The sequence below is a fragment of the Pundamilia nyererei genome, unplaced genomic scaffold (assembly GCF_000239375.1).
Source record: "Pundamilia nyererei isolate P.nyererei 1_Seehausen unplaced genomic scaffold, PunNye1.0 scaffold00340, whole genome shotgun sequence".
NCBI classification, from domain to species: domain Eukaryota; kingdom Metazoa; phylum Chordata; class Actinopteri; order Cichliformes; family Cichlidae; genus Pundamilia; species Pundamilia nyererei.
Window position 1 is genome coordinate 412,140 of NW_005187741.1, and position 11,912 is coordinate 424,051.

At 45.3% G+C, this 11,912-nt stretch overlaps 1 protein-coding gene across 2 annotated transcripts in view; it reads right to left on the minus strand.

Moving 5' to 3' along the window:
* tmem65 (transmembrane protein 65) overlaps positions 1-11,912 on the minus strand; it is a 37,276-nt gene that overhangs the window by 8,319 nt on the left and 17,045 nt on the right. For both annotated transcript variants that reach the window (XM_005752039.1, XM_005752040.2), the window contains exons 2-4: positions 5,154-5,198; positions 4,171-4,238; positions 3,958-4,012 (exon numbers count right to left, since the gene is read on the minus strand). In XM_005752039.1, the coding sequence (XP_005752096.1) occupies positions 3,958-4,012; positions 4,171-4,238; positions 5,154-5,198 (168 nt within the window). The remainder of the gene's footprint in view (positions 1-3,957; positions 4,013-4,170; positions 4,239-5,153; positions 5,199-11,912) is intronic.

An 11,912-nucleotide genomic window follows, 5' to 3' on the forward strand; every position in this document is an offset into this window, starting at 1 on the left:
ACTTCCCAATTCAGTGAAAGCTTCATCTGATCTTTTCTGGACCCAAAGGTGCATCGACAGGGAAGTGAGTCGAGGTCGCACTCGTCTTAGTCGCATCAGGAAGCGTGACAAGAAGTCAGGCTGAGACTCTGCTTCTGCTTTTCACGGCGTTAAAACACTTTGAAATTCTTTATTCAGCTCAAAAACCAGAGAAATAAGCAAAGTGTAATTTCTTATATCAAAGACGATCAGAGATGCAGGAAATGGAAAACGATGAATGGAATAAGGAGTCATGAATCATGTACATCTGAAACCATCACTCATGTGTTCCGGTGCAGTGGCGTTCTCACTGATGATGTCAGTGCTGCTGATAAAACACTGGGTCTGATTTAGCAGCAGTGCATTAACTGGACGTCTGCTGAGACGGTTTCTCCTTTTCCTATTGGCTGCTCTCTCTCCTAATGCCTAAACGCTCCTGTGAGGTCTTCCTCTCCTCCTGCCTGGCAGCTCCAGCATCAGCATCCCTCACCACTACAGATCAGTGTTACCTGCACACAGTCCACAGAGACTCCTGCCTGACCTCATCCATCAGCCTGTCCATCACTACGTTAAACCTCACCACAGTCTCTTTGTCCTCATACCTGTCCTGCACCACCCTCACATACGTCTCCGCCACTCTGACCTCCTCACACAGTACCATCGTCACAGTGAAGCTCCTTCTCTGTACTCCTCCAGCCTCACCCTCAAACTTCACATCTCAGCATGAAGCCACACCGCTGCTCGCTGACAGCCGCCTCTCTTCAACAGCTTTTTCCCATATCTTCATCGCACGGCTCATCAACTTCATTACTTTGATCCACATGTTTGATCTGACCAACATTTCACACCGGATGCCCGGTGCTTGGAAGCAGCGCAGTGAGTACGCAGGAGATTGTTTATCTTCTGTAAACAGCCTGATGTTTCCCACACTCAGCAGCCTGTTTTCTTTTTTCAATGACTTTTGGAACAAAGTGCATTTTTGCACAATAATGAAACTCTCGATTAATACTCGGACTTTTTTTGATTAAACTTTTATCATGATAAAATGTCCTAATTTCCCCATTAATCATTTAATTTAAAGTAAGCTCCCGCACGTATTTAATCGTAAAGATGAATCTGAGCCACATTTAAAAACAGCTAAAGCATCCAAATAACAGATTAAAAAGTACCGTGATCACCATCTGTGACATCGTCCTCCTTTTTCTGTACTTAATGCATGTTACATAAATCCTAACGCACTGCTTGCTTCTCCAAACATCCTAATTACACCCACGGCGTGTGGGGGAGATGGAGTGTGAAGAAGATCTTCCCGGATGTGTCCTTTTAACTCTTTTACAGACGCTTCCACCTGAGAAAGACTCCGGGGAAAAGTCTCGATGCAGAGATTTTACATCCCATCTGGTCCGGGAGCGCTACAGCATCCCCCAAGAGGAGCTGCAGGAAATATTCAGGCATCTGTTTCTCCTGCAGGAAACTGACAGCTGATTAAAGTTCAAATCTAACAGCACAAACATTTACCTGATGCTGAGGACGCACGCTTCCCTCGACAACAAGCTCCTTTTTAAGGAAGCCTTTAGAAACCCACCCACACATCACGCCCTGAACAGATAAGTGCATATACCTACAAGTGTGCAGTGCCAAGTGGCCCACATACATCTCTGCATACTCACTAATGATGAAAAAGCAGAGCGAGTGTCCAAACAACACATCAAAGCAGAAACAGGAGAACCAGCAGGAGCGAGAAGATGTGAACGTTTTCGAGGATCAAAGAGCACCTTTGGAAAAGGACCAAGACTCCCGTCAGCTTCTTTGTCTTCTGCTTTCATGGTTTCACTGTCAGCAAAATCGGCTTTGCAACAACTCCAGCTCACTGACAGTACACCACAGCTCTGAATAATTAACGCTGTGGACTGCAGCGTGGAGGAAAATGCATTTGTTCATTGAAACTATAAAGCGTGTTTGTTTTGCCTTCAGGGAATCTGGAGGATTAAAAAGAGACGAAGCTTGAAGCCGAACGTGCACGAACGTTCCTGCAGGAGCTGAAAGTCCAGATGGACACCTTCCCCTCAAAGGGAAGCTCCTTGATGGCCAAGAGGAGGTGAGACGGTGAAACTAGCTGGCCTTGTTTCACCCAGAGCTGGGAGAAGACACGGGAGTCAAAGGTGCCAGCGCCCAAAATCTAACATAAACCCTGCAGGGTGGACAGCGATGACGCGGACGCGTCAGAGCCTGGATGGATGGAGACGTCACAGCAGAGCTATTGATCTACAGCTCGTCTTCAGCCTCCGATTTGCACTTTGCAGAGGAAAATGGAGCCAGGTATCCATGGAAACTGAATAATCGCGCGGGGAAGAGGGGGGAGAAGGCGAGCTCGGGTGCCTTTATGGTTTCGCAGAGCAATAAAAACCCAAACTGAGAACCGCAACAGGAGACGGGGTGACGGCGGGATCTGTCGCAATAAGCGGCAACAATTCTGTAGAATCGAGTGTAAGCGCTGGTGGCGGCGCAGGAGCTGCGCAAGCAATAAAAACGTCTTCCAGGTGAAGCCTGATGGAGAAGCCAACACTGCAGGTGCTGTGAAAGCAATCACACCTGGGAGGATTTTATGTGGGACTCTAACCTGGTGACAGGATGATTTTCTGGAAGGATTGTGCTTCTTTTATCTCCTCGTTTAGAACTACATCAACTTATGACTTTCCTGCTGGGCTGCTCTGTTATTGCTTTAATGCCAGTGGCACAGGGGGGTGGCCTGCTGCCCATTTCAGACTAAATGCAAGTTGTTTTCCTTCACTGAAGCCCTGAACTTTGCTAGATATCACCAGGAAGAAGCTGCGCATCCTGTAACTTTCACTTAGGTGTTCACTTAGGAAATGGAAGGAGTTCTGTAAACTCTGCACCAGGCCTCTCAAACTCCAGTCCTCCAGGGCCGGTGTCCTGAAACTTTCAAGTGTCCGTGCTGCAATTAGTAGGTCACTAGCAAGACTTGACTGCATGCTGAGGTGGCAATGCAGCCATTTGACTCATGTCAGCAGGCAGGCACATGGAAAAGTTTCAGGACACCAGCCTTAAATTCGTGGTGATATTTTGACATATAAGATCCACTCTGTAGTCCACATGTTGTCCTGACATTCAATCTCAAATCTCACTTTATCTGGTAAACAAAAAAACGTTTCTCAGCATCTTTGGCTTTAGTTGTTTTTTATTACGAGTGCTAAAAGTTCATTTCCCATAACCTGAGATAAGCACCAGCATCATGTGCTGAGAGACGTTCCCAGCAGAAACAGTTTCTCAGTCTTATCTGTTGCTTCAGCGGCGTTTTTACAGCCACGCTGGGAGCAGCTAACGAGCTTCTTCCTCTCCTCCTTTTTCCTCTTTTTATGGCGCTGCGAACATTAAGATTACGATCTACTGTTTCAGACTACTATAAAGATAATTACTGGAGTTAGATATTTGTAGTTTTAAAGTATCACCCTGTACTGCGAGACCCTACGGCCAGGCTGACGTGCACACTGAACGACCCTGAACGAAATAAAAAGATTCGCTGAGATCGACAGATTTTCACTGCATGAGGCTGAAAACAGAGAAAACTCAACTCTGATCGGGAAGGTTTTGATGTGGCCACACCCTCCTCTCCTCCTCATCCATCAAAGCTTCGCAGCTTCTACCGGCTATTCGAGTGGGAACGCTCCTCAGTGGAGTTTCATAAATCAGGGATGTGAGGATTCATATGTACATATATTAACACATATTTGCTGTAAAGCGGAGAAACGAATCATCTCACACATGAGAAATGGGAGCAGAAAGTTGCTTTGCTTGGTTATCCAATCAAAACTTTCTACATTAATCAATTAAAATATTCATTAGAAATGAGCTCAAGAAGGCCAACAAGATCATGAAGTCATTTCAAGTTTACGCGACTCATCGCCGCTCAGCTCTTACCAGCCATGGTGGAGATCCCCAGAGTGACTCCGATGGAAAGTTCGATTTGAGTTCCCTGGAGAATGAAAGAGAAAGAGGTGAAACGCTCATCCCGACTCAGAGTTAGCACATCGGGAAGAGCAGAGAGAAGGAAATTACAGCCTTAATGCAGAGATAAGACTCTTTTTTCTTTACAGGCGACTAATTCCTGCAAAATGAGATTCAAATACTTACTGCTGCAATCATGATGGCATTATCCAGAAAGCCAAATCCAACAAAGGGGATGGCGTTGTGGAGTAAAACTGCAAATTAACAGAAGGAAAATGAAAAACGTGGAAAGCACAGAACAGATTTATCTGAATGTAACTTGGAATAATTTGCACAGTGAACAGCTTCCCTGTATCTGTGATAACGGTTTGTTTACAGGAGACCCGTTCTGCTCATTTCCACCTGCATATTTATATTAACTGGCTCTGTAAGATTATCTTTGCATCACTCAGACAAAAAAGTCCTTATGCATCTTAAACCTGGCCTCGGTGACGCCCTTCAGTTCAAGGCTTTGTGAATATCTGCTTTTTAAGGCTGCTTCTTTTAAAGAAGACTAACTGATCATCTTTGATAAGAGCAGCTTCCACTGTAACAGCAGAATAGTTAATAAAGCTAATTATTGATTTTACCTTCATATTTCTATTTGAGACATTATATGTGGGAAGCATTCAAAGACAGTCCAGGGCAAAGTGTCTTAAACCTGCACTCCTTCTAATCACCAGCAGGAGGCGACTCCTCTGGCTCGCTTGATTCGTGACCTCGGTAAACATGATTTTGTGAATTTCAGTCCCAGTTTGAGTTGGACAGACGATAAAGAAGGTCTGCTTATTAGCTAAAGACATGTCGTTAGCCGTGTCCTTCGGCTCAGTCGGGAAAGCAGCCACTCTACACTCCTCCCCTCACAGGACAGGCAGACTTAATCGGTTACGTCCATTAAAATCTGTCTGATTGGTGATTCTGTGCATGCATTTTTAATGTCCCGGTGACCGATGACAGTCACTTGTGAGGACACACAAGCCGGTCCTCACAAATTTGAAGCATTTTTGAGACTCAAAATGTGGTTTTAGTGTCAGGGTCACAGTTGGGTTATGGTTAGGGTAAGCAGCATATAAATACACACGTGTGTGTGTGCGCGCGCACGTATGTGTGTGTTTGTTTTAATCTCTCACCGTATCTGATCTGGGCTGCCGTCGGCGGCGAGGGCTCCACTTCATCTGAGAACAAAAAAAAGCAAAGAGAAAAATCAGAGTTTCACTCATTAACTGCTGAGGTTTGACTTCAAGTGTCTGCAGCAGCATGGAGACGCAGCCAGAGACACGGATTCACTTCTTTAGAACTTCAACTTTAATCATGGAGCTCATCAGTGTGCGGTGCAATGATTAAACGCTCACACCACCACCCCACGTTTCATTTATGCAAATATAAACCAAAAGGAATTTAAATCGAGTTAAAACACCAAGACGAGGCCACTTTTGTGTTTATGGCTCATGCTGTGTATGCTGCGCAGTGGATTCCCACTCTGAGTTGGGTGGGTCTGTCACCAGCCACAGCAGCTGGTCATTTACTTGCATTGCAGGACTAACACAGGGACAGGTGTCCACTCACAGCACGTTCACAATGACTAAGCTAACGCTGATGCCTGTGGACGGTGAGAGGAAAGCTGGAGTCCTCGGAGAAAACCAACGGAGGCAACAACGCTAACCACCGAGCCACGAGAAGGAAATCCTGTTTCCAAATAACGTTCTTTTCCCCCCAAACTTGATATTGTTTCTGCTGCTCTCTAACAGCCACAAACTCAGGTATCAAAGGGCTGCAAATATGAAAATAATGCATAAAAACCACAGTTAACTTCCAGCAGATTCACTGAAACTCTGCGAGAGCGGCTTTCTGACGTCCATCCACAGACTGGCTAATCTCACGTGTTGGTTTGGTCCTCTCACCTTAATTGGTGCGAGGAGCAGCAGACTGGCTGGTGTGTGGAGCGCCCTCGAGAGACGCTGAGATAACTCGACAGAAGTGTGCCACTGGAGCAGACCGCACTCTCGGCCAGAGTCCAATTACAGGAGCGGGTCGATTACTGCGACGCATCACTTTCCCGACCTCTGCCTGTGCGTCTGTATGCTCCTCACACACTAGCTTCACCAAGTTTTCCTCCTGTTCTTAGAGCAGACAGTTTTCTCTGTGCACCCTCGGCTCTGAGGGACTGTGAGGCAAGAAGCCTCAGGTTAGACTCGTTTCCCCAAAAATAATTGTTTAATAAGTTTATTTGCTTAAATGTGTGCAGCCTCACACAAACAATGATTCGCAGCCTCCTCCTCAGACTGAGGCAGCATTAATGTATCGCTGGTATCACAGATACAGGTTTTCTCTGCTGCTGTCATAAGACAAGCAGACGAAGAGAAGTAATAAGAACAATATTTTATTTCTGTCAGCACGAAACAATCAGCTGAGGGAAAGAAAATGAAGATTATTTCCTTCATTTTCTGTTTCTCGTTTTAAAGCCATACACAGAACATGATCAGAAAGCACAAACAATAAAAGATCATGGACACGAACATGAGTGAAAACAACAGAACTGGGAGCTGTGGATAACCTTCTTTAGTTTGATTTAGTAAACTGGATGGAAACTTAAATGTTGCTCCATGTTCAGTTTTAACTGGGAGGGCAGTGAAATGTTCAAGACCGATGATCAATATTTGATTTGAATATGCAGGAAACCAGTGCCAGCAACTGGGCTGATGGGATCCACATCCCTGATCTTAGAAACATCCTGTAGCTGCTTGGTTTAGCTGAAGAGGAGAAAATAGAATAAAAGAAACCCTGTGCCCTCCTCATTCAACCTAACATCCAATTACCACAAACCTCCAGCCTTTGTATTTGACTCTGAACAACTTCTCACGAGGAAAAAGAAAAAACATTCATACTGCAAGAAAAAGAAATCCTTCAGCTGAGGAAACCAGCGTCTACAAATTAAAGCTTCTCCGAAGGATCCGACGCTGCCTTCTGCTTCCTCACTGAAAGCTCAATAAGCCAAAGTTGCCAAGCAACAAAATCCCGTTCCAGTCAGCGAGGCCAGGCCTTAGCAACAACATTCATCCAGGAAGTAACTCGGCTGAAGGGTGTGAAGGAATGTAAGAGGTACAAAATGTCACTCTTCACTCATCTTTAACACAACAGGATGCCTCTGAAGTGTAAGGAGAGCTTCTCACACATCAGCACTGACAGCTTCCACTACAACAGCAGCAGTCCATCCCTCGCAGGCATGGAAAGCACTACTGGCTTTATTTTGGAGGCGTAATATTAAAAAGGAACGACAGGTGAGAGGCTGAGACGTAAATGTGTGATCCTGCCAATCAAGCGAACTGACTGATGCTCATTAAAATTCAAGCAAATGACCAGAAAACCAACTGAACTCTGAGATATTTGAGAATTCTGCAGTGTTTCCCACCAACTGAACGGCTTTTTGTGCTGTCAGCATATGTGAGTTTGCTGGGACGTACTTGTGTCCAAGTGGCATGAATATCATCAGATGGTGAGCTCGAGGCGCTGCGTAGATGCCCGAGTACCTGCCAAGTTTCGTCTGACCATATGGACTCATCAGCAGGGCATTATGATTAAGGGTGTGCATGACCGGATAACTACATGTTTTAATGTTGCAGCCTTTGCTAGAAACACTAAAACACCGTAAAAAGATGCAACAATGCTACGACCACCAGCACTGGTCTGCAGTACTTTGATATAAAGACTGATGCCAGCTCGGTCAGAATAAACTGGAATATCACCAAATCAGTCGAGGTGACGTGTGACCACCTTCTGCACAGAGGAGTGGACGCGAGCATGGAAGAAGTACTGCCGCTCAGGTCAGTGCTCAGTTTCAGTCAAATAGACTTTTTTTTGTGTGTTAGACGTTGAAACAAAAACAAATGAGTTACAATACACCAGCTCCACACTGGCCTTTTAGGCAGACTTCAAAGAAAACAAGAATGAATGTTTGATCATGAGGTCTGCAACCGTATAGTTCTGTTATACTCTGTTGTGGTGTGCAGAAAAGAAATTAATTATTCCACTTACAGGTTTTTCCTCTGGAAATATTTACATTTGTACTTTGTGACAAATAACTGAGGTTGAGTATTTCTGGGAACAAGTCTGCAAAAATCCCAAACTTCACCCGATTAAATTCAGTCAACCTCACGATCGAGAGCATGTTCTCTGCGCGTGCAGACAGACTGGGATCGCTGGAATCACTCATTCGGGGTCCCATTCTGATCAGTTACACTGTGCACTTCAGACCTCAAACTGGTGCAGACAGCAAACATCGACTTCTGGTTTAATTGGACCCAAGTTTCCTGTGGAGGAACATCTCTGGAGAGGCCCGTCTGGCTGCAGCGGAGACGTTTTCAGTTCACAGCTTTCAGGCCTGAAGGCAGCACGTCAGGCGAAGAGTGCGAGCGCGTATTTATATATTTGTGGGGACCACAAATTGGAAGTTTGCTATACTTGTGGGGACCAACAGCCCTTATGGGGACCAAAATCCTGGTTCCCACAAGTCTGAAGGCATTTTTGAGAGCTATGGTTATGGTTAGGTATTCATTTTTCATGGTTAGGGTTAGGGGCTGCCCCCACAACATATGAATACCTGTGTGTGTGCGTGGGATATCCACTGAATGTCAATGAGAGGATCTGGTGGAGCTGCAGATTCAATTCGATGTGATTTATTCAGATAATGTTCTGATTATACTCGCACGCAGGGCCGCCTCGCTCTTCACACAATCACTGGAGTTTTCATTATGCAAACATCTCAGGAGCTTGTGTCTCACAATTTATTGTATTCATCGAGAGTGTCACACTTCATTAGTAATTCATAGAGTGAGTATTTACACTTTTACTTTTAAAGAAGTCCATGCAAAGAGAAAAGAGAAAGAAATGATAATAAACTGTGTGTACTTCAGCAGCATTATGAATTGCAGATTTTGTGCTCTGGCAGCAATAATTTCCCCTGACAGATGATACACTTAAAAAAAGATCAAACCTGACCTTAAGCCTAATTATTATAAAGCACTAATTGATCTCTAAAGTTAACCAAAACTAAATAAAAGCTTTGAGCAGGTCCAGCCAGTGAGACCTTTAATCTTAGAGCTGATCAATGAACCTATAACAGATGAATCTGAGGAGCACGGCGGTACAGTCTGCTGTGAAAGGCTGGACCTTCATTAAACACACTTTGATATCAGCAGCTTTCAACACTTCTTTAATCAGAGAGGCCAGCGTTCAGTTTGAGTGTCTCAGAGGGCGATACCTCCAGTTTCACTGGGAGGGTGAAGGCCACACGTGTGTACACCGCGTTTAATCTCTGTCAACAGATGTGCGACATAAATATGTAGGATCACAACATCTTTGGTTCCCGTTTGCAGTTCAGGTAATACTGCTGAGTTTGTGCAGGTTTGGACTGGATGCAGAGAAACAGACCACGAGAAGGACAGAAGGAAATACTGCATTTATTAAAACGCAATCTGAAAACCATCAGTAATGTGTTTACATTCATAAACAATGGAGGGCACACAGAACACCATCTGCTGTGTGGAGATGCCCTGGCTACACTGAAAGCTGGCAGCTGAGCTGCCCACAGAGGCTAACCACAGCAACACACTGGGAACACACTGGGAACACACTGGGAACACACTGGGAACACACTGGTCGTCTGTGACGACTCGACTCCGATGCAGTTTTGTTAAAAATCAGCAGAAGTGTTTGAGAATGCTGCTGACTTCCTGCCCTCTTCCTCAGCTGAGTGCAGCTTTGCTCTGGAGCCATTTCAAACAACGTGGAGCAGAGAGCAGCTTCTGAGTGCAATTTGATGGTACTGTAGCCAAAGCGACTCGAGCAGAGTCTCGAGCGGGTGAGATTAGATCCAGAGCCCACATCAGAAGCAGAGCGTGACAGAGCATTGCTGAGGTGGCCGATAAAGCTGCAGGTAAGTCTGCAGACTAGTTGGGATTTTGCATTCATGCAGAGTGTACGTGTCAAAGGAAAATCCAAGTTAGAGATAAAATGGACTGTTACTTACATTAAGCACCGTTTTTCACAATAAAAGTAACAATACAGGAACAAAGCGTTTGCTCTGACACTTGGAAACTCAGAGGTTTGAATTTGTGGAACTAAAACGTTCCTGAAAAACAGCACGACTCTGAACTCATCATTAATGTTTCTGAACGCAGAAATATTAAAGATTAAAACAACAGAAACAAACCAAAGATGAAACGTTTCCTCTGACCTGAAATACTCTGTGTGAAAACAGCTTCAGGGTCTTTTACATTAGAGCTGACGGAACCTTTGCTGTTCTCCTCTTGAACCAAACTTTACATTCCTCCCAGCAGCAAGCATCTAAGAACTAACCTCTATTTTCCCAGCCTTCAAATCATTTTGCCTCCTGGTGTGTGGGGAGGACCGCAGCCTCGTGCAGCCGCTGTACTGGTGACTTTGTGTCTTTCTTTTTTAGGCCACAAAGAGCGAACAACTCATTTTCACTCTTTTTCATTTTGACTTCCTTGCGCCTGCAGTGTGAGTACAAACACTGCGACTCCTGGGAAAACGTCCAGAAATAGGTCTGCCTGATGCAAGCGAAAAATTAATATCACTGTACAATCTGCCAATAGCTGCAGATTTGGAGTTCAGCTCTCGAGTGTTTCTGCTGCAGGGTATCTCATAAAGCTGCTAATGACAGCAGTGTGAGTGGAACACAGTTCATGTGTCAGTGTGTGATTAAGTCAAACATAAGCTGACTGTGTGTGTTTGTCTGCGTATACATAATTAGACTTCAGCAGATGCAGCATCATCTGTCTGCTGTCACACTGCTGATTAACAGCGTGGAAATGCTTCCTGCGACACGCCTGACAAACACACAGCCGACGCCGCAGACACAAGTAAATATAAAGAATCACCACAGATGACATCGTTTCACAGGCACAGCTGGACTCAGAGAGGGATTTATGTACCAAAGTGCATTTACCCACATTAATCTATTGCTGTGGCAGATAATGCACTGGTGCACTCCACTTATCAACAGTGTGCAGCTCTGAAGGTACAGAGCTAAATCCACCCAAAAGTGGAAATCAGGATATTTACTCATGCATTTGCATTTTTGAGCATCTTTTGTGCTCCTTCAAAACTTCAACCTTGAACACTTTCAGTGAAATGTTTCCACTGGCACAGTGAAAATAAGACAAATGCTTACTCTCATATTCTCTGTGAGATGAAATCCTCAGGATTGGCTCCAAAATCAAACAGATTGTTCTTCTAGCATTTTCTTTCTCCCAGAAACTTTTATACTGGGAACACTGGCAGCATTGGAGTTCACCCACAGGAGGTCAGAGCGCTGCACAAGCCAACAAAAAACTAAAACCTTGGCTTTGTGCAAGAGCACAGTCACGCTGAAAGGTAAAGGACAAACGCAAAGAGCCGACGGCCTCGAGTCTTTTTCCTGCTCTGGTGACCTGCTGTAAGCTGCAGGGCCACGCATTTGTGCAGCAGGTGGAGAAGCTGCTCATGTCGGGCTACGCCGATCTCACCAAGGGTGCAGGACAAGGACAGCCACCAGGAGCTCTGTCCAACACGCTGAAGAGGAGCAGCAAACAGAAATCTGCTGCTCGGTTTTCTCATCTGCTCCACGCTATTTGTCAAATACGGGGCGATCGTGGCTCAAGAGTTGGGAGTTCCCCTTATTGTGTCCACCCGTTACTTACTGGTGGTGGTCAGAGGGCCCGGTGGCGCCAGTGTCCTCCCCGGGGTGGCTGTGGCTACAACGTAGCTGCCATCACCAGTGTGTGAATGGGTGGATGACTGGATGTGTAAAGCGCTTTGGGGTCCTTAGGGACTAGTATGACTGTTATGTCTCTCACACACACACACACACACACACACACACACACACA